The 26,159-nt window shown below is 46.6% G+C and overlaps 1 protein-coding gene across 1 annotated transcript in view; it reads left to right on the top strand.

The window, feature by feature from the left end:
- The window catches only part of DYNC1LI1 (dynein cytoplasmic 1 light intermediate chain 1), a 35,695-nt gene extending 11,381 nt beyond the window's left edge, over nucleotides 1–24,314 (top strand). The window contains exons 3-13 of the mRNA XM_002716249.6: nucleotides 7,891–8,007; nucleotides 8,621–8,851; nucleotides 11,887–12,056; nucleotides 14,223–14,316; nucleotides 16,607–16,742; nucleotides 17,803–17,914; nucleotides 19,655–19,714; nucleotides 19,834–19,878; nucleotides 20,471–20,591; nucleotides 22,543–22,698; nucleotides 23,453–24,314. Of these exons, the coding sequence (XP_002716295.3) occupies nucleotides 7,891–8,007; nucleotides 8,621–8,851; nucleotides 11,887–12,056; nucleotides 14,223–14,316; nucleotides 16,607–16,742; nucleotides 17,803–17,914; nucleotides 19,655–19,714; nucleotides 19,834–19,878; nucleotides 20,471–20,591; nucleotides 22,543–22,698; nucleotides 23,453–23,565 (1,355 nt within the window). The 3' untranslated portion in view covers nucleotides 23,566–24,314. The remainder of the gene's footprint in view (nucleotides 1–7,890; nucleotides 8,008–8,620; nucleotides 8,852–11,886; nucleotides 12,057–14,222; nucleotides 14,317–16,606; nucleotides 16,743–17,802; nucleotides 17,915–19,654; nucleotides 19,715–19,833; nucleotides 19,879–20,470; nucleotides 20,592–22,542; nucleotides 22,699–23,452) is intronic.
- Nucleotides 24,315–26,159: the final 1,845 nt, after the last annotated feature.

Below are 26,159 nucleotides of genomic sequence, written 5' to 3'. Positions count from 1 at the left end.
ATGTTTTAGTTTGTTTTAAAAACATCTTTAAAATGTGCTCTCTTTGATGAAATCTAACATATACAATGCAAATTTAGATAAAATATTTAGAGGATAATGGCAGCATCCTCACTTGAAGGGTTCTTCACGGAAGGGCGCCCATCGTGGTCTGGGAGCAGGAGCTCCACTGTGTAGGTGTAAGATTGCAGATCATCAATTATTGGGCTGGCAGACCTAAAGCCGTGTATCTGTTTCGCTGCCGGCTGCGGTCGCGGAGCTGAGAGGTGGATGAATTCCTTCAGCGCCGTTTGAAGAGCTGTAGCCGCCACTTTAAAAGACACGTTGTTTGGAATAAAGTGTGGGTGAAAGGTCTATCTTGTTTTACTTTTCTACTTGCTAGGCTTTTTTTTTTTTTCCAAAAGTAACTTATAATTTAATGACTTTCCTCGTGAATGGTTTGCCATTAAAGTTGATTTTGAATGTGTATGCATGCCACAGGATGGGCATCCTCAATTTTCACATTTTTCTCTGCCTGGTAGAATAAAGAGAGTGCATTGCTGATGGACTGCTTATTGTCTTCAGATGTAGTGCAGCTTGGCTGTGGCGTGGTAGCTGAATAACTAAAGAAAGTTTTCCTTAGTGAAGGAGGAATGCTATATATTAAGTGATCTGTTACTGATGAGTGGTGGCCATTGGAGTTTCATAGGTATGGTAATGAATGATTTTTTTAAGGTTTTATTTATTTGAGAGGTAGAGTTACAGACATAGAGAAAGAGAGACAGAGAGAAAGGTCTTCCATTGCTGATTCACTCCCTAAATGGCTACAATGGCCGGAGCTGTGCCAATCTGAAGGCAGGAACCAGGCGCTTCTTCCGGGTCTTGAGTGCGAGTACAGGGGCCCCAGGACTTGGGCATCCTCAGCTGCTTTCCCAGGCCATAGCAGAGAGCTGGGTAGGAAGTGGAGCAGCTGGGACTTGAACCAGTGCCCATTTGGGATGCTGTCACTTCAGGCAGCGGCTTTACCCACTACACCACAGTGCCGGCCCCAAAAGAGTGTTCTTAACCAACCTTGTGAAATCTGAGAAAGCTTTCTGGAGACTGGAAGGATGAACTAGGGTTTTCGTAGGTGAGGAAAAGAAGAGTGTTCCAGAGAAGTGACAGCGCAGGGGAAGCGTTGAGTTGGGAGTGCCACCAGGTAGAAAGGCCCAAGGGTTCCTGTCTAGCATGTGTGCCAGTGAGAACACACTGATCTGAGCTGTAAGCAGAGAGAAATCTATTTGGGTTGACCAAGCCAAGATACAAGATGGTCTCCTGACCAAAACCAGACTCCCCAAGCAGCCAGGAATTACAGGTTTTATAGGGCCTTTTTTTTTTTTTTTTTTTTTTTTTTTTTTTTGAGGGAGATTGCGTGTATTCATGAACTTTCCTGGAAATCTCAGAATGGCTATACATGTTCAGAAGGGGATGGGCACACATGTTATTTATGTCAGTTAGAGTGGAGATTTAACATAAGGAGGGGGCTTTGGCTTTCTACATCAGAAAGGGCAAGTTGGGGATGAGGCTGTGGCGTAGGAGCAGGATCCTGGGCCTGGTCAGGGCCTGCCATTTTAAATCAAGGACGGCTCACCTGGGCGGGGGGGGGGGCGGGGGGGGGGCATCTTCACTGATCCACTGTGATTCATGTCTCCCTGCAGTGTTGATTGAACAGGGCTGGCTTCTTGTCTTGGGGGCAGCGTTAGGGTTAGGAGAGAAAAAAAAATAAGTGTCAGCTTTGTTTTGTTCTTTTCCCACAAAGCAGAATTAGAGCGTGAAGGGTTTTTTTTTTTTTTTTTGCCTCATAGCTTCTAAAAATTCAAAACATACAAGAAGTTGAAGGGATTTTACAGTTAATATTCACCTATCCCAACCTAGATTCTGCCATTAACATTTAACCACACTGACTTTATCACATGTATCCTACTCTGTGACCCATTTTTGGATGCATTTCAAAGTTGCAGATCTCCCTCCTAAATCCTTGAGTGTGCAACCCCCGAAGGGTTAAGAGTGGCATGAGGAGATGGGTAGAGGAGGGGCCAGGGGCTGCTGGGACCAGAGTGTGCAGTGCTGTTGGGGTGTCGGGGTTGCACGCGGTGGTCGGATATGGAGGGCAGGGTAGAGGAGGGTCCTGGGGCTGCTGGGACCAGAGTGTGCAGTGCTGCTGGAGTGTCGGGGCTGCACGCGGTGGTCGGATGTGGAGGGCAGGGTAGAGGAGGGTCCTGGGGCTGCTGGGACCAGAGTGTGCAGTGCTGTCGGAGGGCTCGGGGCTGCACGCGGTGGTCAGATGTGGACGGCAGGGTAGAGGAGCTTTTGGTCTGTAGACGTAAAAAGACAAAAACATTCTAAGAGATAATATGACTGGAGGAGACATAGTTTATTAGCAGGTGCACAGAGGAAAATATTATGCTTTCAATTTTTAAAAAGTTTGATTGCTGCTGGTCTTGTGGCACAGTGGGTTAAACCGCCCCCTGCTATGCTGGCATCCCATGTGAGCTCTGCTTTGAGTACTGGCTGCGCCACCAGTGATCCAGCTCTCTGCTAATGCTCCTGGGAAGCAGTGGAAGACGGCCCGAGTGCTGGGCCCCTGCACTCATGTGAGAGACCCAGATGGAGCTCCTGGCTCCTGGCTTTGGCCTGGCCCAGTCCTGGCCATTGTGGCAGTTTGGGGAGTGAACCAACAGATAAAAGATCGATTGATCTCTCTCTCTCTCTCTCTCTCCCCCCTCCCTCCCTCTCCCTCTCTCTCCCCTTGCTGCTATTCCCATAACTCTGCCTTTCAAATAAGTAAATTTTTTTTTTAAGTTTGCCTAAGTACTTGGGCCTTGCTACTCATGTGGGAGACCTGGATTGAGTTCCTGGCTCATAGCTTCAACCTGACCCAACCTTGGCCCTTGCAACACTTTGGAAAGTAAACCAGTGGATGGAAGATCTCTTTTCCTCTCTATATGTCTGTCTGCATCTCTCTCTCTCTCTCTCTAACTATGTCTTTTAAATAAATAAAAATATTAAATTTTTAAAAAATGTGTTTATTTGAAAGGCAGAGAGACATAGAGACATTACATCTTTTGGTTCACTCCCTAAATGCCCATAACAACCAGGGCTGTGCCAGGCCAAAGCCAGGAGCCTGGAATTCAATCTGGATCTCCCGTGTGGGTGGCAGGGACCCGGGTACTTGAGCCCTTCACCTGCTGCCTCCCAGGGTGCCCGTTAGCAGGAAGCGGAAACTGGGAGCTGAGCTGGGTCTTGAATCCAGGCGCTCCGGTGTGGCATGCAGGCATCCCAAGTGGTGTCCTTTTTTCTAAGATTTATTTTACTTATTTGAAAGGCAGAACTATAGAGAGGCAGAGAAGAGAGGGAAGTCTTCCATCCATTAGTTCACTTCCCAAATGGCTGCAACGGCCAGAGCTGGGCTGATCCGAAGCCAGGAGCCAGGAGCTTCTTCTGGGTCTCCCACACGGGTGCAAGGACCTGGGCCATCTTCTGCTTTCCCAGGCCATAGCAGAGAGCTGGATCGAAAGTGGAGCAGCCGGGGCTTGAACTGGCACCCACATGGGATGCTGGCGCTGCAGGCCAGGGCTTTACCCACTGTGCCACAGCGCCGGCCCCCAAGCGATGTCTTAACCACTGCACCAAGCACCCACCCGGGAGGCTGTGATTCAGATGAACTAGTCAGGGTGGGGTACTTGACCAGATGATTTGAGGAAGGCGAGAAAGTCAGGTGACGTGCGTGTTTCTGAAGAAGGTGCGCTCTGGATAGGAACATCGCACGTGTAGGAGCCTTGAGATGTGGATATTATAATTATGTGAGCGAGGGGTAAGTGGCAGGGTAGTGGTGCTGCCTTTGGACCTGTTGAAATGTGAGGTATTTATGGGACGGACGACCCAGTAGTGATGCCAGCGAGTGGTTCAGGAAGAGTTGGGGCTAGCAGGAAATCTGAGGGTCCCAGGGGATGGGTGCAATGGAAGCCCATGGATGGTGGAGACTCTGGGGACTGCACATGGAGTGAGCAGAATAGAGAGCTGAGAGGGACCCTGAGTGGGGACGGAAGAGTCTGGGGACGACTTCTCTCCGAGGTCCGTAGGCGGAGAGGGTGGTGGTACTCAGGTGTGGCAAGGCCGTCTCCTCTGACTCGCACAGCTTTGTCTTCTGCCAGCTCCCTTTGCAGCCGCCTGCCACCCCAGCACCCCAGTTCCGACCTCGCTCATTTCTTGGTGGGCTCCCACTGATAGTCTGCGCTCTCTGGTCTCCTGCTCTGAACTCAGTCCTTCCCAGGTTCTGTGCTTCTGCTGGGGCAGTGTTTCTAAAATGCCTGAACTGAGCCAGTGACTCGCCCCTGCCCGCCCAGGGAAGCGTAAGCTCAGCTGGGCAGAAGAGGCCCCTCGGGATCGGGCCTGCTCTCCCCTCACATCCTGCATTTCAGGCATTGAAGTGATTTGTCTTTGCTAGAAGGACACTGCCTTGCCTCCAGGTCCCTGCGCGAGCTTTCCTTGCTTCCTGGAGTGACTGACTCTGCACGGTTCACTGACCTCCCAGGGCTGGGCTGAAGTGTTCCCTTCTCTGCAAAGCCCTTTCTGGCTTCCAAGCAAAAACAGGCTGTTTCCTCTGGGCAGGTTTTCTGATTCGCACACCTCTGCTGTAATCCTGATGACAATATGTTGAAACTGTCTTCTGTTTGTTTTCCCTCTGCTGCTTATGAGCTCCTAGCAGACAGCAACATTGACATGTGAATCTGTAATGCCGGTGTTTGACAGTGTAGTAAATGCCTAATTATTGGTTTTCAAAGTTTGATCCCTAGACCCAGCAGTGTCAGCATCACTGGGAACTTGTTAGAGACGCAGATTCTCAGGGCTGGCACTGTGGTGTAGAGGGAAAAGCTGCCGCCTGCAGCGCCGGTGTCCCGTGTGGGTGCCGGTTCAGGTCCCGCCTGCTCCACTTCCAGTCCAGCTCTCTGCTGTGGCCCGGGAAGGCAGTAGAAGATGGCCCAAGTCCTTGAGGCTCTGCACGCACGTGGGAGACCCGGAGGAAGCTCCTGGCTCCTGACTTGGGATCAGCCCAGCTCTGGCTGTTGCAGCCATCTGGGTAGTGAACCAGTGGATGGAAGACCTCTCTCTCTCTCTCTCTCTCTCTCTCTCTCTCTCTCTGTAATTCTGCCTTTCAAGTAAATAAATCTTTAAAAAAAGAATTGCAGATTCTTGGGCCCCATTCCAGAATTAATGAGTCAGGAACTTAGGGATTGGGGCCCACTAATCTGTTTAACAGTCTCCCCAGCTAACTCTATACATGTGTGAGAACTATTGATGATTGTAGTGGAGTGAATGATTGACGGCCTCACTGAAAGGCATCAGCTCTGGCTGTGTTCGGGAAAGCGTTTCTACTTGTCTTCCGTCTAGAGAAAGGAAGTAGCCCAGCCGTGGTGATGGCTGCAGTACCTTAAATTAGGGAACCTCGTAGCTAGATGGTAATAGTTCTGCACGCTAATGTAGGCTTGGAGCTGTTCTTTTTTTTTTCTTTTTTTCCTTTTTGACAGGCAGAGTGGACAGTGAGAGAGAGAGAGAGAGAGAGACAGAGAGAAAGGTCTTCCTTTGCAGTTGGTTCACCCCCCAATGGCCATCACGGCCGGCGCGCTGCGCTGATCCGAAGCCAGGAGCCAGGAGTTTCTTCCAGGTCTCCCACGTGGTTGCAGGGCCCCAAGCACTTGGGCCATCTTCTGCTGCTTTCCCAGGCCACAGCAGAGAGCTGGATTGGAAGTGGAGCAGCCGGGACTTGCACCGGCGCCCATTTGGGATGCTGGCACTGCAGGCAGCGGCTTTACCCACTACGCACAGCGCCAGCCCCAGACTCCTTTTAAAGGAAAGTTTTCGTAGATCATCTCACACAGCAATTTAAATTATTTTTGTTATCAAGTCTAATTCTGGTGCCTGTTTAGGTGACATAATTTTTTGCTTTTGTAGTCTTAACTGTAAAATGAAAAATCATAAATGCTGTAGAACTGTGGAACTGAGAAAATTCCAATTAGCAACATCAATGCAAGAAATTGTGCTGTGTGCACATACAGCATTTGCCTCTCCGTCTCTGAACGGTGCCTCGGTTGAGTCCGTAGCTTCGCTATTATGAATAATAGTGCAGTGACCGTGGGAGTGTGGGCGTACAAATACCTTTCAACATACAGACTTCATTTCCATTGATGTTTTGCTGAAATTAAGTGCCAGTGTTGAGTTCAAAAGTAGAGGTTTATTTTTCATTAATTAACTTTAAAATTTTCATTTTAAACATGCATCATTGTCATTATCATAGCTATTACTGTTTTTAACCCACTGTGTTCCTTTTGACAGTGTACTGTAAGAATAGATTAAGAAATACATTCTCATTTAATGTCATTCTTTTTAAAAATGTATAAATTTATCATGCATGGTGTTTTGAAATATATATATCACACATTAAGGAATGGTTAAATCAAGCTAATTAATTCATCTGCTACCTCAGGTAGTTACTATCTTTGTGGTTAGAATACTTGTAATCTGTTTTCAAGAATACAGCATATTGTTACTAATTACAGTCACCATGCTGTATAATAGATCTCTTGGACTTACTCCTCCTGACGACATTTTGTGACCTTTGACCAACATCTCTCCACCCCCTGCACGGCCACCGCAACCACTGCGCTTCTCCCCCGTGCGGGAGCTACTCTGCCTTCCCCACGTCGGGTCACGCGGTGCTTGTCTGTCTGTGCCTGGCTGGTGGCGCGTACCGTGATGCCCTCCAGACCCACCCGTGTGGTTGCAGATGTGGGCTTGCACAGCGTTTGCTCTAACCGCCCGCCTTTGTGTGTGGACACTTGGGATGATTCCACACCCGCTGCTGTGCTCTGTGCTGCAGTGACCCGGGCTGGGAAACGGCTCATGGGAAACCAGTGTGCGCAGTATAACTGAGCACTGTGCCCTTGAGTACTCTGCTCCGAGTCCGTGCGCGCGCTTCCTGTCCTGCCCGCGTCCCCTGGGCTCCACTTAGCACCCCTCGGATACGAGCATTGTGCAGAGGTGAGCCGTGCAGTCGGGTGACAGCCAGCATTCAGGAGACCTGAGAGATGGGTAACTTGTTTGAAAATGAAAACAATTTTTAGATTCTGAGAACTCATGAATCTCTAGGAATAAGTCCCTAGATCTAAGCAAGTTTTGTATCTTTATATGATTAATACGGTACTACTAACTACATAATAAGTTCATGCAGCATTTGCATCTTCCCAGTATAAAAAGGTTCTTACCAAAACACTAAAACACTTGCTATACTGTGCCAAGTTGAAATCATATGATTTCTTGTTGTTACTGTTTTCAAACTTTAAATTTTGGTCTGTTCTGTATTCCTTCTGCCTTTTTTTTTTTCTTGCCCAGTTTATTCTGATTCTATCCCCAGTTTTTCTCCCATGCGTTATATTTCTTTCATGGTTCTAGTGAGGGCCATGCTAACTTGCTATGGTCAGTCTTGATGCACTGTCTGTTCTCCATGACTGCCTGTGCGTGGGCTCATGGCTCAGACCAGGCCAGTTCCGGGTCTACACTCGAGGTGCTGGTGAAACCGAGCTAGCAAAGGAGTGCTGCGTCCCCAGGATGTTGTTTACCTCGCTGTCTCCTGGCAGTTACACGGAGGAAGGCGTTTACGATAGGACAGAACCAGACCTCACAGAGAGCAGTGCCTGGGGAGAACGTCCTGGTGGTGACGGAGTCTGCGTCTCTGCTTCTGCAGCTACCCAGTTATCTTCCTAAAATGTCCTTTTAGGTTGAAGCCAGTTCCAGTTGGGTTTTTCACATAGCACCAGAGAGTATCCTCAAATAACCCATAGGATAATTTAAAGGTTCACCTTTTTTATGTGTATCTAGGTGAAGATGGAGCTGGAAAAACAAGTTTAATAAGGAAAATCCAGGGAATAGAGGAATACAAGAAAGGAAGAGGACTGGAATATTTGTACTTAAACGTGCACGATGAAGACCGGGATGGTGAGTCCTTTACCTGTGACGTGAGTGTTCTAAAGTGACTGAGGCTCCGACGTCTCTTAGGGCGTGGTTTATACTGGGACCCTGGGTCTCGTGCTGGTCAGGACAGTGCTGTGTAGGCATGCTGCATTGACGGGGATTGGCATTCATCGTGTGTGATGCTGTTAAGCGTCTTGGGGTATTCTGGGGAGCAGATGTTAGCCTTCTTGCCACCTTGGAAATCTTAATTTTTGCCTCCCTTTTCAAAGCCGTCTTATTTTCTGACAGAAATGTCGTCTGTCCCCGGCTGTTCATCTGCTCAGCCATTTCTTCTGTGGCTCACTTGCCTTCCCAGTTTGTATGTATCTAGCACATAGAACTCTATCTGCTGGTGGTAAAAAAAAAAAAAAATGTTGTTGTAGTCTCTGCTTTAAACTTCAGAAGTATGAAGTAGAGGATGCTGGTCCTCTGGTTGTCAGTTAAATCATTTTGGGCCTTTACTAAATTGGGATTTGTGACCTACATCACAGCTTTGTCAGTTGGTCTCTCCTGTGGAGATACCCTAAAATACCAGCTAGTGTTGCAGTGATGAAATGACAGTCCTGTTGCCTTAGTAACTGTCTCTTGTGTGTTGTAGATCAAACAAGGTGTAACGTGTGGATCTTAGATGGAGACCTGTATCACAAAGGCCTCCTCAAGTTCTCACTGGATGCCATTTCTCTGAAGGACACTCTGGTCACGCTGGTTGTTGACATGTCAAAGCCCTGGACTGCTTTGGATTCGTTACAGAAATGGGCAAGTGTTGTTAGAGAGCACGTTGACAAGTTGAAAATCCCTCCTGAAGAAATGAAGGAGATGGAACAGAAGTGTGAGTAGTCTAGAAATAATTAATAATAATTCAGATACAAGATATTTTAGCTGACTGTAGTAATTACTGGGATTCTTTGTCTCACTCTAAAGATTGGTGAAGGAAACTTATTGTACCGTTATTTGAAATGCACTTTGAGTAACATACTAACTTTTAATATAGTTTTAAACTGGTGACATAAACATGATGGAGGGTGCCTTTTCTTGCCAAAAAACTGTGTTCATTGTGAAAAATAATTTTTGGGGTGAAAATTTTGAGTTTTTTCTAGCTGTTTATTAGTTTCATTTAAAGATTTTCTTTTTAAATATTTATTTATTTATTCAAAAGAGTTACAGAGAGAGAGGGAAAGACAGAGAGAGAGAGAGATCTTCCTTCTGTTGGTTCACTCTCCAAATGGCTGCAACAGCTGGAGGTGGGCTGATCAGAAGCCAAGAGCCAGGAGCTTCTGGGTCTTGCAGAGTGGGTTCAGGAGCTGAAGGGTTTGGGCCATCGTCTGCTTTCCTAGGCATGTTAGCAGGGAGCTGGATTGAAAGTGGAGTGGCCTAGACTTGTACTGGTTCCCCTGTGGGATGCTGCCACAGCACTGGCCCCAGGATTTTTTTTTTTTTTTTTTTTTAATTTATTTGAAAGGCAGAGTTACAGAGAGAGGGACAGAGTGAGAGATCTTCATCTGCTGGTTCACTCCCCAAATGGCTGCAGTGGCTGAGGCTGGGCCAGACCGAAGCTAGGAACGCAGAGCATGATTTTTGTGTACAGGGGCCCAAGCACTTGGCCATTTCCCTGGCACATTAGCAGGGAGCAAAGGCAGAGTGACAGAGATGCGGAGTAAGAGATCTCCCATCTGTTGGTTTACTGCCTAAATGTCTGCAGTTGTCGGGGCTGGGCCAGGCCGAAGCCAGGAGACTGGACTTCTGTCCAGGTCTCCGACGTGGGTGCAGGGGCCCAGGCACTTGGGCCATCATCTGCTGCCTTTCCAGGCTCATGAGCAGGGGGCTGGATCAGTAGTGGAGCAGCTGGAACTCAAACTGCAGGTGTTTGTTACAAGCAGTGGCTTAACCATTGTGCCACAACGCTGGCCTTAGTTTCATTTCTCGATTAGTAGAGCTATCTTACTAACCCTGTCAAAACAAAATATGCCTGAAAAGGTGTTAACAGCATAAATAGAAAGACGTTAATCTGGTTTTTAAGATTTATAAAGTACATGGTATAGATTGCTCATGCCTATGTGAATTGGAAATTTTCATGGAAAGTATTAAAACGATACGTGTTATTTCTAACGTAAGCCAGTGACATTTTAAAATTTCACTGACAGCTCTTTATTTGGCAGTGTTTTACTTTACCAAACAAAATACATGAAATGCTTCATTATTATAAGTTGCTAACAATTTTTAGGGCGAAATGAACAGCTTACTAAAATTTATATCCTAAGGAAACAGTAAAAACCTAAGAGAATGTGACTCCTGAGTCATTAAAAAGATGTTTAGGTGCTTTTAAAACATACTTTTCTTTGCTTGTTGGCCATTGCGTGGAGGTTTTACCGTCCTGGCTCAGCGAAGGCTTACCCTTGAGCAGCAGTTTTCCACGTGTGGTCCCTGGACCGGCAGCGTCGCTACCAGTGCAGCTGGGAGCAGATTCTCACTGCTGACTCAAACTCCGGAGGACGGAGCCAGCAACCTGTGATGCCTTCGCAGTCTTCTTGCCTGGTTCCAGTCTGTGATGCTGTCTGAGAACCCCTGTTAAGGATTCAGCCTCTGATCTTTGGGCGCTGTGTCTCTGGAGGAACCCGGCTCAGCTATTCAGACCCCCCTCCCTGGCCCCCAGAAAACTAGAGCAGCTTCTTCCAGGTGCATCCTCCTGGGTGAGGCAGAGGGTCTGGCTCAGGATCACTCTAGAAAATTAATAGCATTTTCCTAGTTATTTCAGTAATATACATGGATTGCTTCTTAAAAATATAGTGGAGTGTACTTAGTATTTTTCCAGCTTTTTTATTTCTAGACTAGAATGATACTTTTATTTCCTTCTCTCTCTCTCTCTCTCTGTTACTGTTTTCCTACAGCTTTCAATATTTTTTATAGAGATTTATTTATTTGAAAGGCAGTGTTACAGAGAGGCAGAGAGAGAAAGAGAGAGGTCTTCCATGCACGGTTTCACTCCCCAGATGGCCACAACGGCCCAAACTGTGCTGATCGGAAACCAGGAGCCAGGAGCTTCTTCCAGGTCTCCCAGGGGGGTGCAGGGCCCCAAGGACATGGGCCACCTTCTGCTCTCCCAGGCCACAGCAGAGAGCTATGTTGGCAGTGGAGCAGCTGCTCTCAAACCAGTGCCCATATGGGATGCCGGCACCACAGGCGGTAGCTTTACCTGCCACGCCACAGCTGACACTTGATGACATCTTATGGCTCTGAGTAGTATTCCTGGTATGACTTTAATCCTATACTGTAGATAATTGTTTCCAGGTTCGCTGTTTTGAGCATGGTGAGCAGTGTTCTGTAGAAATCCCCGTGTGTGTACATCACTGGTGGTGCCCTTGAGAATCCCAGAAGGGCGATTACTGAGTTACAGCCTACATTACCACAGCTCCTGATAAGTCAGTCTTGCAAAAGGCTGCTAAAATGTGTCAGTTTTAGTAATATTTCCTTAGTTTTTACCAAGGATACAAAGTGAATATGGCCCAAGATTGAGATTAGGAGGAAGGTTTAGAGAGGGGAAGTTAGTATGAGAATCGGCTAAGACGGCTGTTTAAGTCACGTGATGTCTCTTCCTTGTGTTGATTAGGGGAGGGAGAAGGGTACTGCTGCACGTGACCAGCAGAGGAGTTTTGCGTTAGACCTGTGTCGGCCTGCTCTCTGGAGCCATCCCCTGCAGCGCTCTGCCTTGCAGTTACTGATGTGTGTAAACAGACGTGTCACACTGCTGTTCTTACAGGAGGCTAAATGATAAATAAAAGCTCTAATAAAGCGTGTGTTTAGATTATGGCAGGAAGAGCCACCTCCTGAATAAAGTGATTTCTAAAATATGTTTACTTTGGTTTTCAGTGATTAGAGACTTCCAAGAATATGTAGAGCCGGGAGAAGACTTCCCAGTTTCTCCTCAAAGAAGAAACACCACGTCACAGGAAGACAAAGATGACAGTGTAGTTTTACCGCTGGGTGCAGATACACTTACACATAACTTGGGCATTCCAGTACTAGTAGTTTGCACAAAGGTTAGTTTGCTTCCTAGAGATTTGCTGCTGATATTCACTGAGGACAAACAATTGCTTTGTTTTTCAGGGTTTTTTTGGAGCTAACACATTGTTTAGTTTTCTTAGATAATTTTTGTTAACATATAACAATAATATCTTAAAATGGCATATGATACGTGTTGCCTTTGTGATCTTAATCATAGTTCCTTTGAAAGAAAACACTATTTCAAATATTCTGTTATTGAATTTGTTTTTGCATGATTTCAATTAAGCATCATTATTTAGTAGAACTTACTGGTATAATGATAGCTTTTTAATTTTTGTAAAATAATATGTTTTCCACATTAAATTGTTGCTCTCTTAATAGCAGAAGATTGCATATTTAAAATAGATTTAAACACCTAGCATCACTCATTATAATTGATATGTAAATATCGAGGGTATCTTATTTATTTATAATAAAGGTGTTAATAGGATCACTGTTGTCAAAATTCTGTTCCCTTAGTTTTTCACTGTAGGTATTTTATGATGAAAACCGGTTTCTTTTAAGACTAACTCAATGGATAAAGTTAATACGCTCCCTACTCAGTCCCAAGTAGTATGTTTTTGCTGTTTGTAGCTCGTAGAATAGTTAATGTAATGACTACATAAAGCTGTTTGATACCTAATGTTTTTGAAATATGTAAAATTAACAAATAGTTAAAAGGAAAGTACAAAATTTATTTGTCTTTAAGATAAAAAATGATAAAAATGTAAAGCCTATCTTAGTTTTACATGAAATATTACAAAAATTGTCAGTAACAAAGGAAAGGAAAGGCAGCATTTGGAATAATCAAGTTAAAACCTGCTGTCTGCTTTTCAAATGGTGACTCGAGTTACTTAACACCTTTCGTGTCAAACAGTATTTTTAAAATTCACACTTGAATCCTTATATGTGCTTTGTTTTGGTTTTGTTTTGTTTGGCAAAGAGCTATTTATTAGCAGATGTTTCTCTTGTTTTATAACACAACTTGTCTCATAAAAAATTGTTATTTTCCAAAGGAAAAATGTTGAGTTTACAGGGTCCTTAATCAGTATCAAATGAGTCAGACTCATAAATTTTAAAGCCCAGAGAGATTGTCTGCTGTATTATATAGAATCTAAGGCACTGTCAGGTATACTTAGTTTATAAGCTTTTAAAATGTGCAGTGTGGCAAGGCAGAGAGGGTGGATGGAAGGGAGGAGGCTCGTCTCTGAGTTTAAAGACGCTGGAAATGGATTCGGGGGGAGACAGTTTGTGGCCGTAGGTCCGTATCCTCTGATTTCAGTTAAAATCTCCACTAAACTGTGCTTTACTGGAAATGTCATTGAGTCAGTGGTGTGGTTACAAGTATCTGTAATGTTTTGAAATACCACTCCCAGTATTCTAGAGGGGGCAGCCAAATGCTTCTGGTGATTGTCCCAGGAGCCTGTTCTATCATATGTATACATGTGTGTAACAAAGGACTAGAGGCCAAAGTCGACCCCAATACTCTTAGTTTGTTTCATATTAGAAGTTTCCATATTTCACACCTTCGTTTCAGAGGGGTTTAGTGAAGTTACTTGGGTCCCGCGATGCTCGAACATGTCTGCGTTGTGTGTTCCTTTAGCAAGCAGAGTCCAGAGTCACTCCACTGATCGCACTGGTGGTATGTTAAAAGCAGCCTGTGACCCCCTCACTTTGTTATTGATGAGATTGTTGTGAAAGTGAATAAGAGCGCCAGAAGAGAAATGCAGTTCAGTAGAAAGTGATCAGATAAGCAGAGGAACAGAAAGGACACGGGGAGCAGTCGAGGTCCCTTGTTTAAGACTGGGGTAGGTTTTGGATCTGAAAAGCTGCACTAAGACATAAACACTAGAGTTAGAAAATCTGACCTCTTGGTATGCGTTCAGTGTTATTCTTCATTCCTCAGCATGTAAATCTTCTCCTTTTGGTGTCTTGGATTCAGTATAACATAAAAGTTACTGCTTTTTAAAGAAGTAAAATTATTTGTTAGTCTTAAGACTCCAGCTAAATGTCTGTTGTTATTCTAGGTCCTACTATTCAGTCACTGTAGCAGAGTGATCGTTTTGTGTTGCTCCTCCATCCAAAAAGGAATGTGTTTAAGTTACTATATTTAATTTCTATTATATTAAGTTTACTTCTGTTTAATTATTTTAACTCAACAGTGTGATGCCATTAGTGTGTTGGAGAAAGAACATGACTACAGAGATGAACATTTTGATTTTATCCAGTCCCATATCCGGAAGTTTTGTTTACAGTGTATCCTTTTAATACCGCTTATCAAAGCAGTGCACCTTATCTGTTCTAATCTTATTTTAAGTAAAGGAACTACATGGATGGGTTTTAGGAGTTGTGTAAATGTTTTCCCGCATTCCCATTCGTGGGAGTTGAACTGCTTACAGAGAGCCTCACTGAGTAGGATTACTTGACACTGGCGTGTGTGGCCTTTTTGGTGTCTTCAAATATTTGAAAATTTGAGAACAGTCTGTAAATGTTTAGTTTATGTTTACTTCAAAATGTTACAGCAATGTCAGAAAACACGTTGTCTACTAAAATAGAAACACGATTGATTTAAGAGTTGCCTCATGAAAGTGAGATGTGTGTGTTTATCAGTGAGTAAGGGTAAGAGTTCAAGATCATCTGTCTTTATTTTATGTTTTAGTGTATTTCGTTTGAGAGACAGAAGGGTGGGTCCCATCTGCTGCTTCACTCCCAGGTGCCCGGGAGCCAGGAGCTCAGTGCGAGTGTGCTGTGTGAGGAGCGGCACTGCCTGCCCCCACCCCCTCCCTGGCTGTGTGCCCAGGGAGCCGGGACGGAGGAGACGACTGGGACCCCGGCCCTCCTCAGGGACGTGGGCACCCTGGCCAGCGGCGTAGCTGCACTGCCAAGCCCCTGCTGCCACAAGCCTCTCGACTGTGATTTCTCAGCCGTAGGACAACTTTCTCAGTCGTAGAAATCGTCCAGATCGCCAGCAGTGTGTTCTCATTACAGGGCCCGTCAGAAATGCAGAGCACACAGTCAGGCTTCTGTGGCGATTTCTGTATCCCACACTAAGGTGCACTGAGCACTTTGAGGTGCATAAGCCTCAGACACGTCCAGAGTGAGCTAGCTGCTTTCTGCGGTTTACTCCCCACGTGGATACAGTGGCCAGGCTGGGCAGGGCAGAACTGGATACAGTGGCCAGGCTGGGCGGGGCAGAACTGGATACAGTGGCCAGGCTGGGCGGGGCAGAACTGGATACAGTGGCCAGGCTGGGCGGGGCAGAACTGGATACAGTGGCCAGGCTGGGCGGGGCAGAACTGGATACAGTGGCCAGGCTGGGCGGGGCAGAACTGGATACAGTGGCCAGGCTGGGCGGGGCAGAACTGGATACAGTGGCCAGGCTGGGCGGGGCAGAACTGGATACAATAGCCAGGCTGGGCAGGGCAGAACTGGATACAATGGCCAGGCTGGACAGGGCAGAACTGGATACAATAGCCAGGCTGGGCAGGGCAGAACTGGATACAGTGGCCAGGCTGGGCAGGGCAGAACTGGATACAGTGGCCAGGCTGGGCAGGGCAGAACCAGGAACCTGGAACTGCGCGTGGCTGGCAGGGGCTCAGCTGCGTTTCCCCTGCTTTCCCAGCTGCATTCAGCAGGATGTTGGATTGGAAGCAGAGCGTCTGGGACTTGAACCAGCACTCTAATTGTGATGTCAGCATCATGTATTGGTGGGTTAACCGTGGCCCCTGCCTGGGATCATTTTTTTATATATATATATAATTGCAAGAGAGGTTGGTATTTTTTATTATTATTATTATTTATTTGACAGAGTTATAGACAGAGAGAGAGACAGAGAGGAAGGTCCACTCCCCAAATGGCCACTATGGCCGGCGCCGTGCCAATCTGAAGCCAGGAGCCAGGTGCTTCTCCTGGTCTCCCATGGGGTGCAGGGCCCAAGCACTTGGGCCATCCTCCACTGCCCTCCCGGGCCACAGCAGAGAGCTGGCCTGGAAGAGGGGCAGCCGGGACAGAATCCAGCGCCCATATGGGATGCGGTGCCGCAGGTGGAAGATAACCAAGTGAGCCACGACGCCAGCCCCCGGGATCATTGTTTGGTAGCTTCCTGTGGGACCTGACGGGGTGCTCCCGCCGCACCTTGGGTCTCCGAGTTGGGCATCAGTCTCACTTCCCGGGAGGCAGCACTGCTCACCGTGCTTGTTGAAAGGGCCAGCACGTCCTGATGAGCAGCCTCTGTCGTGACCTTCACAGCGATGAGAGGAAACGTCTCTGCGTCGTTCATAGCGTGACAGTGGTGGTGGTGTGGCTGGATTCACCTTCGTTTCTTTGCTTAGACTTCCAGTTTCCCAAGTCAAATTGATTGTGTAAAGATTATTTGCATCTTTGCCAATAAGTATTTAATACTTTAGAAATTTCTTTTCTATCCTATACTTTTGGAAGTTAGTCTTAAAAATAATATGCATGAGGTTATAAAGGTTGAGCTGGGAGCGCAAGATTGGGCGGTCCTTGCTCGCGGGGTTTGTCAGATTTTCTTAACTGCAGTATCCAGACGGTGCAGCGCTTATTTACACATCAGTAAAAGAGAACAAAAATATAGACCTCGTGTATAAGTACATTGTCCAGAAACTGTATGGATTTCCCTATAAAATTCCTGCTATCGTGGTGGAGAAGGACGCTGTATTCATGTAAGTACACTCCTCTGCAGGTTGTGTCGTCACTGTCCACTGTGAATCATTTTGAGTCTTGAGGGGGACGTTGGACCTTTCATGACGAGGACGCGAGTGCTTGCGCTACCTTTTTGTTTTACTGCTGGCCTGGCCCCGTTGTATTTTTATTTTATTTTTCAGATGATTTATCTGAGAGGGAGAGATAAAGGGAGGAGAGGATTTCCTTTCTGCTGATTCTCTTTGCAAAGCCCTCAATGGCCAGGGCCTCCCCTGAGGGTGGCATCACCTGAGCCATCACCAGTCCCTGGCAAGAACGATCCAGCAGCCGGAGTCAGGAAGTAAAGCAAAGCCCTGTGACGTAGTGTGTGGGCACAGACGCCTGCTCTCCCAACTCCTTTTTACAAGGGCTTGCTAATAGCTAACCTGCTTATTGGATGCAAATAATGGTTTATCATAACTACTTTTAAAAAAAAGATTTATTTATTTGAAAGAGTTAGAGAGGACAAGGGAAAAACAGGGAGATCTTCCATCCCACAGTCCACTCCTCAGATGGCCGCAGTGGCCACACTAGGCCAGTGCAGAGCCGGGAGCTTCATCTGCGTCTCCCACATGGGTGGCAGGGACCCAAATACTTGGGCCATCCTCTGCTGCTTTTCTCTGGTCATTAACAGGATCTGGATTGGACATGGAGTAGCCAGGACATGAACAGGTGCCCGTGTGTCACAGGCAGTGGCTTTACCCGCGACGCTACAATGCGAGCCCCTGTATCTGCTTACTTGTTTAATGGTTTATGATACATAAATGATTCAGTGTGCAATCTAGACATGCTTTTTAAGTTCATAAAATCGGGAGATAATTATTGCCTCCCCCAAGAAAAAACTGTAATCACATCTTTAAGGACTATTGGTCATCATTTAAAGTGGGAATTATTAAGACATAATGTGGACATCATCACAGTAATTGGGTTTCCCTAGTTGGTCAGGTTGCCTTCCTGAAAGTGTTCCCTTTACACGGTGATGGGCTGAGTACAGGTGATGATGTAAGTGCGTGACAATTCATCATGCGTGTTTCTTTGCAGTCCAGCAGGGTGGGATAATGACAAGAAGATAGGAATATTACATGAGAATTTTCAGACGCTAAAAGCAGAAGATAATTTTGAAGACATCATAACGAAACCACCTGTCCGAAAGGTAACAGTTTTGGTAAATGGTCTCAGCATTTGGGCTTTCCCACCGAGAGGGGAATTCCTGACTTGGAGGTTGTAAGCAAGGCTGTCCTCCTCTGTCAGGGAGGTTTCGAAGCCTATTGTGGGTGTTTCTCATGTGCAGTCGGCGTAAGGATTTGTTTTAGCAAAATGCAGATCAGCTGTTCAGCTCCTGACTCTTAGCTTTGGCGTATTAGCACATCTCCACCTTAGTGCAGAACGAGTCGTCTAACCCAGAGCCTTGGAAATCAGTGACTGGCGTGGCGACTCGTGGATCCTGAGCAGTGTGAATAGGTAGACGCTCTGAACTTTGTAACCTGGGCCCCCCCCCCCCGTCAGGAGGCAGGAGAGCAGTGTAGGGTGGTTTGCTTCACGCCCGCTGAGGCCGATCCCGGGTCTGCTTCCCAGTTACTCGTTACTCATCTCAACCCACAGCCACCCAGGAAGCTCCAGGCTTCTGTATTCAGTTTTGGTCTTGACTGCACCAGTCATTCTGTGACTGTTGGATCTGGTTCCAGAAGGCACTCTGCTTCCACTTACCTTGATTTGATATGAAGGAGTGTATGGCGTAGATATTCTGAAAAGTTGTATAAAAAGGAATGTTTGCATATAATGGTTCTCACTGACTTTTAATTTGAAGTATATTTCAGCAAAAAATAGCTTTGATTTAATGTATATTAAGATCTGTGTTTAAGGACCCAAACATTCACAATATAGAGCATTGGTAGGTTATAAATAATACAAAAAAGTTCAAAGGAAAAATTGTTAGCATGGTATTGAGTTTGGCTGTCTATTAAAAGAAATGTGCACATCTAAAAATGGTTCCCATTCTTTTACCAACAAAATGATGCTTTAAGGTTTTTTCTTTTATTCATTCCATAAAAGCTGGAACGCACCAGCTGAGGCACCGTTCGGGCACGGGGTGCTAACCAGACGGGGTGATGAAGTCGGTGGATGTGGAGTAGCGCGTTGGTTCAGGGCTGTGAGAGGACGGGGCCGGGCGTCCTGTTGGGAGGGGCAGGTCTCTAAAGGTGGATCCGAGGGCAGAGGGAGCTGCAGTGCACCTGCCCTGGGGCCGGAGGGGCAGCTCTGCTGGGCCTCACAGTGAGGCTTGGGGTTCCATTCTGAGAGGGAAAGCAGTTGGAGAGTTAGAGCTGAGGAGTAAGGTAGCCTTTTGAAAGGGTCCCTCTGGCTCCTGGAAGAAGGTAGTAGGCTGGGTGTGTGTGACGTCTGCACTTTTCCTGATTGTTCCGCTGGTAGAGGAGCCGTTACGTTTTTTACTTCAGGGAAAACAAGGACAACTGCATTTCACTCCACTGGACATTACTGAGCTTTTTCAAAGGCCAGTGTGGTGTAGACGTTTCATGGTTAACGTGCCTGTGGCTCTAGGGCTGTTCAGTACGGTGAGGCGCAAGTCACATACGACACTGAAATATAAAGCAAGTTGAGGGTTCAGGTCCCCAGTCACACCAGCTTCATTGACAGTGCTCCCCAGCCACTGGCGCTGTCGCGGGCTGAAGAGCAGATGCAGAGCTTTCACGTGACCGCAGGTAGTGCCTGGATGGCTTTGCTGTACAGCTGGGGTGCGGCGCCTCACTGCTAACTGTTCATGCAAGCAGCGTTCACCTTCGGGAGCTGCCTGTGATTAGTCTGCTCCAGAAAGCGTGTTCTCGGTGATGTCAGCGTAACGTGTTACGCCTGCTCATGTACACGTTGCTTGTTGCAGTTTGTGCACGAGAAGGAGATTATGGCGGAGGATGACCAGGTGTTTCTCATGAAGCTCCAGGTAGGAGGGCGCATCGGAAGCGGCCGGGGCATGAGCGGTGGGCGTGTCGTCCTGTAGAGGTTTTCTTCAGAAACAGCAGTGTGCACTATCACCTCTAAACTGAGATTTTTTTTTTCCAGTCCCTCTTAGCAAAGCAGCCACCAACTGCAGCTGGAAGGCCTGTGGTCAGTATTACAGATGCGACATTGTTAAAGTGCAGTACATAGTGCTTTGGTTCTTTTTTCTTAATCTTAGACAAATCTCGCTTCATAGTGGTATACTTTGATCTAAACTTGAATTCAGAATTATTTTGGAATTGTGAAATTTTTAAAAGAAACTTTACTCTTTTAGAATACTGAAACCTTACATAAAAACCTGTTTTGCAGCATTTGTTGTATGTGAGTTGCTGTATGAGCCAGTTACATGAGTTATCTTACAAACCCCCACAACAGCCTGAGCAGGTCCTGTTACTAGCCGCTGTCTGCAGAGGGGGAGCAGGGCCTTCAGGGGATGTGGTTTGCTGGAGATTACACAGCTGGTGGGATCAAGTCCAGGTTGTAGTCCCGGTCTGCCTGCCAGGCTTGAACTCAACCATGCTTCATTACTCAGTGTATTCTTTCCACTGAAAAAACGTCGTCAGGGCTTCCATGTAGAAGTACCCACAGAACACAGAGGGGACGGTTGCAGAGGGGTTTTTTTTTTGTTTTTTATAATACCTTTTGTGAAGCTGAAAGTGTCAGATTTTTCTATATTTGTGGTTTTCCTGTTTTTATATAGGATGCCTCGCCAAGGGTCCCAGGAGGCTCACCTCGCACGCCAAACCGATCTGTGTCGTCCAACGTCGCCAGTGTGTCACCTATCCCTGCTGGCGCAAAAAAGATCGATCCAAACATGAAAGGTGCAGCTCCTTCGTGGAGAAAACAACACAACACATTTTTAAAAAATATTTATTTATTTATTTGAGAGACAGAGTTACAGACCAAGAGGTAGAGACATAGAGAGAGGTATGGAGTAGCCAGAACATGAACCAGCGCCCGTATGGGATGCCGGCTGGTGCCAGAATCTTAACTTTCTACGCACAGCACTGGTCCAGCACGGTGCATTTTACAGTGGAGAAAAATCTTTCTGAATCCCGCCTTTTACTATAGCTGTTTGCACTTTCGTGCAGTACTTTATAAGGTTTGTCTAACCAGATAGATTATAAACCATTTTACAGTGTATTTTTTAATTTAAAGATTTATTTATTTGAAAGAATTAGATCTTCCATCCACTGGTTCACTCCCCAAATGGCCACAACAGCTGGAGCCAGGCCAGGCCAGAGCCAGGACCCCGATCTCCACCTGAGTCCCCCATGTGGTGCAGGGGCCCCAGCACTCGCACCATCTGTACTGCTTTCCCAGGCCAGTAGTAGGGAGCTGGATCAGCAGTGGGGCAGCCGGGACTGGAACCGGTGCTAGGGTATGGCATGCGGGCACTGCAGGGCCACACATGGCACCTCACAGTGCATTCTTGGTCCATCATCATGTCTGTAGTGAAAGTTGTGTCGTAGTTCATCCTCCTCCTATACTGGCCATTAAAGAAAAAATACGCATGATAGGAGTAATTGCCATAAGTGGGATCAGGAGGTCAAAGAGTGTGTGCGCTTTTATGCCTTCTGATAATGTCTTTCAAATGGATTTTTCAACTTTACATGTCACCAACCTTGAGTATTATAATTTTGCCACCAGCTAATTAGCATTTTTAAATACTAATAGAGAGTTTCTCTTCTGAGATTTCCTTTCTGTTTACATTTTGTTTATGTGAATTATTTATTGCTATCCTTTACCCATTTATCTCTTAGAACTTCTGGTTGTCATATAAGATTAGATATTTTTAGTGATATTAGAAGCAAGTATTTCTCAACAGTTCTATTTTTGAAGAATCTTTTTCAAAAGGGAGTTTTAGATAGCATCAAACATCTATTTATTTAAAATGCTTTTAGGGGCCAGCATTGTATAACAGTTGAAGCCACCACCCGCAGAGCTGGCATCCCATCTGGGTACTGGTTCAATTCCTAGCTGCCCCCCCCCCCCTTTTAAAGATTTATTTTTATCTGAAAGAGTTACAGAGAGAGGTCTTCCATCCACTGGTTCACTCTCCAAATGGCCACAACGGCCAGAGCTGAGCTGATCCAAAATCAGGAGCCAGGAGCTTCTTCCGGTTCTCCCACATGGGTGCAGGGGCCCAAAAACTTGAGCCATCTTCCACTGCCTTCCCAGGCCACAGCAGAGAGCTAGATCAGAAGAGCCCATATGGGATGCTGACGCTTTAGGCTGGGGCATTAACCCGCTGTGCCACAGCACCAGCCCCCACAGCTGTACCAGTTTCAATCCAGCTCCCTGCTAATGTGCCTGGGGGTGCAGCAGAGGAAGGCCTAAGTTCTTGGGCCCCTGCACCCACGTGGGAGACCCAAAGGAAGCTCCTGGCTCCCAGCTTCAGTCTGGCCCAGTTACAGCCATTGCGGCCATCTGAGGAGTTAACCAGAAGATGGAAGATGTCTTTGTCTCTCCCTTTCTCTTTGCCTTTCAAATAAATAGGTAAATCTTAAAAAAAAAAAAAAAAAAAAAGCTTTTGGCCTGTCAAAAATAATTTTCTAATGTTTAATTATAATCTTAAAGAATACTAATTAGCTTTACATGTGAATATATTATGTAATTACTCAACCTCAAAGATGAAAGTAGACTGAATTTGGGATATGCAGCTCTTATATTTGAGCCTTATTCATTCCTATGTATGTTTACTGAACTAGTTTATGGAAAAATCTAAAAGTTTTAAGTGAAGGGTTTTGCTTTTTGTTTTTATTTTTACAGCCGGAGCTACAAGTGAAGGAGTCCTGGCAAATTTCTTCAATAGTTTGCTGAGCAAGAAGACTGGCTCTCCGGGAGGGCCCGGTGTGGGTTCCGGCAGCCCTGGTGGCGGAGCTGGAAGTGGAAGCAGTGGCTTACCAGCGTCCGCCAAGAAGTCAGGTACGCGCACCTGGAGCGCGGCACGTTTCTTTGGTAACAGCTGTAGTGAGCTCCAGGGCACCCACGACATTAGCTGTTCATTACTCGAAGTACCTAGTGCAGGCTCCTTAACGAAGAAGGAGGCTTCCTTCGTCCCATGGTTTCGGAGGTTCACTTCCAAGATCAGGCAGGCCCCCAGCTTGTGTGGAGGAAGAACACATGGAGGCCAGGCGGTGGAGAGGTGGCCGCCTGTTCATCGTCACCTGTGTCCATGCCCGCCCACCCCCAAAGCCACCACTGCATCCTGGACTCCCCCAGCAACCTCTCCCGTCTGGGCACCTCCCAAAGACCTCACCTCAGACACTGGGATTGGATGACGTTTCTGCCCTTAACCCACTGACATAAAGCCTTAGGAACCAAGCCTTTGACGCGTGTCGTTTGGGGGACACCCTGTCTGATATCCAGACCAGAGCACCTGCCATGAAGTTCACTTTGATAAAGTGTGTAATGGTTGCAGTCTCTTTACAGACCTGTACAGATTATTATCTGCTTTGCTCTTTGTCCTGTGCCTGTAAAAGTACGTGTATTTTTCTGAGATTGAATGATAGGTGCCAGTTTTATATCCACAACCTAAAATGAGGGAATTTATTTGTTATGATTGTTATATAACTTAACAAGCTTGGTAACAGTGAAAGCACTGCAGTGTTTAAATGAAGAGACTTTGTGGGGAGGATACTTGGCTCTACCAAGATTTTAATTCTTTCCTTCATTGCAGGCCAGAAGCCTGTCCTCTCAGATGTCCACGCGGAACTGGACCGAATTACACGGAAACCGGTCCCCGTTTCTCCTGCAGCACCTGCATCTCCTACGGAAGGGGAAGCTTCTTGAAGACACCAAACAAAGCCATTTACCCAGTTTTTCTGGGGTGATGTCGCCTGGCCTCTGCCTTTTCCTTCAAAAGTGGAATTAGGGAGCTGGAGTGCTTTTACAGATGGACTCAATTTATGTCTTTTTTTTTTTTTTGTGGTTGCCCATTTTTTAAAAAGGAGCTAAATGGAAGGAAAACGTCTACATTATGTGGAATTGTTGTTTGCAATGCATTTTGCATAAAGTAATTTTGGATTTTGAAATCTCAACCCTTCCAGATCTGAAATACAACCATGTGACCGTACTCTAAAGGGTTCCTGAAACGCGAGGAGTGCAGGCAGGGCGGACAGTGCGCCATGGGAAGGCGAGCGTGTTCAGTTAAGATTGTTGAAATCATTTTTAAAAATTTGTGTGTGTTGCTGGAAAAGAAAATGATGAGTTGTCGGATTTTGCACACCAACATGGAACCGTCACCACCTATGAAATATGCTGAGAGAACTGTCAGACGCCACTCGATACACTAGTCGTAGTCTCAGTCCGTGCCCGTGCGTTGTCATCAGAATGAGTTAGAACACTGGCCAGCATGTTTCCTGACCTGCAAAGGAAAGAAAGCACACTGAGGAAAGGCTGAGAGCGGCAGAGGTTGTGGGGTGCAAGAGGCAAGTCTGGATGTGTTATACATATATATATATATGGCTCTGCCTTAATATCCTCCTTTTTTGTTTGTGACTTTCCACTGTAATCAGTTAATAAAGTATTTATTCTCTGCATTCAGGTTCCAATAACTTGTTGCATTTTCTTATATTTAAGTTTCTATTTGTCAGCTAGTCCATAAGAGTCATTAATAATATGAAATAGTTAATAGGAATAGTAAGCGTTCTGACCTTTCTAAGAGGCAAATGAGTACCTGAGATTCACTGTTTTCTAAGTTTCTTAATTTGGGAGTTTGCCTTGATGGGCATGTCTCAGTCTGTGGACTCTGTGCCAGCACTCCTAGCAGATAAAAAATAAAGCCTGTATCATTGTTTAATGAGAAGAAGCCTGGCCAGTATGCTAACGCCCAGCTCCGACAGGTCAGGGTGCTGCTGTTCGTCCGCCTTTGCAGTCCTCAGTGTCCCGTGCCTGCTTCGGAACTGTCCCAGGAGGAGCGTTTTACTGAGCTCCAGCTCACGAACACATCCGTGTGAGACCTGTGCAGTCACTTCCCAGAGCTGACAAAAAGTGCTCGGTATCCTTTCAAATAGTCTTTGGTACTACTTTTTTTTTTTTTTTTTTTTTTTTTTTTTTTTAGGTTTGTTTATTTGAAGGACAGAGAGGAGATAGATCTTCCATTCCAAATGCCCACAGTAGCCATGGCTTAGGCCAGGCCAACCCCCAGAGCCAGAAACTCCATCTGGGTCTCACACACGTGTGGCAGGAACGCCCCTCCTCCACTGTCCCCCAGGCGTGTTAGCAGGAAACTGGATTGGAAACCAGATTGGACTGAGGCACTCGGCTCTGGGGTGCGGGCAGCGTGGCGCGGCTGCGCTTGACCGAGGCACTGGGCTCTGGGGCGGGGCAGCGTGGCGCGGCTGCGCTTGACCGAGGCGCTGGGCGCTGGGCTCTGGGGCGGGCAGCGTGGCACGGCTGCGCTTGACCGAGGCGCTGGGCTCTGGGGCGGGGCAGCGTGGCACGGCTGCGCTTGACCGAGGCGCTGGGCTCTGGGGCAGGCAGCGTGGCACGGCTGCGCTTGACCGAGGCGCTGGGCTCTGGGGCGGGCAGCGTGGCACGGCTGCGCTTGACCGAGGCGCTGGGCTCTGGGGCGGGCAGCGTGGCACGGCTGCGCTTGACCGAGGCGCTGGGCTCTGGGGCGGGCAGCGTGGCGCACTGCGCGGCAAGGCTGGTCTGAAGGTTGTCTCCAGCACAGCACTTGAGGACGGTGCCTCTGTCATCTAGCTATAACTTTTCCATCACAACTTTGAAATCTGTTTGGTTTTATCGTAGTATTTGACACCTTATGACTTAACGTAAATGGTAAAAATACTTGAGAAGGTAATAACTTGTTTCCACGTGGGAAAAATGTAGGGTGTTCACAGGCATGGGAAAATTAATTCATGGAAACATTACATGGGCCGGCGCTGTGGCAAAGTGAGTAAAGCCGCCGTCTGCATCGTCAGCATCCCATGTGGGTGCCGGTGTGAGCCTTGGCTGCTCACTTCCCATCCAGCTCTCTGCTGTGGCCTGGGAAAGCAGTAGAAGATGACCCAAGTGCTTGGGCCCCTGCACCCACGTGGGAAACCCAGAAGAAGCTCCTGGGTTGGATCAGCGCAGCTCTAGCTCTTGTGGCCAATTGGGGAGTGAACCAGCAGATGGAGGACCTCTCTCTCTCTCTCTCTCTTTCTGCCTCTCCTCTCTCTCTGTAACTCTGACTTTCAAATAAATAAATCTTAAAAAGAAAAAACATTACATTTGGTAAAATATTTGAGATAAAATCTACCATTAGCAAAATGTTTTTAGTCCAGAAAGGATTCTGAAATACGATGGTGTAGATTTTTTTTCTACAGTACTTGATCAAATAAGTGAAACCAGTGGAGAAAGGAATATTGCAAGTTACATCACAGTGCACTTTGGTATCT

Source organism: Oryctolagus cuniculus, chromosome 4 (genome assembly GCF_051225735.1).
Source record: "Oryctolagus cuniculus isolate XC-2025 breed Fujian yellow rabbit chromosome 4, ASM5122573v1, whole genome shotgun sequence".
NCBI lineage: Eukaryota > Metazoa > Chordata > Mammalia > Lagomorpha > Leporidae > Oryctolagus > Oryctolagus cuniculus.
Note: the sequence above shows the minus strand (reverse complement) of the source record. Positions and strands in the feature narration are given on the sequence as shown.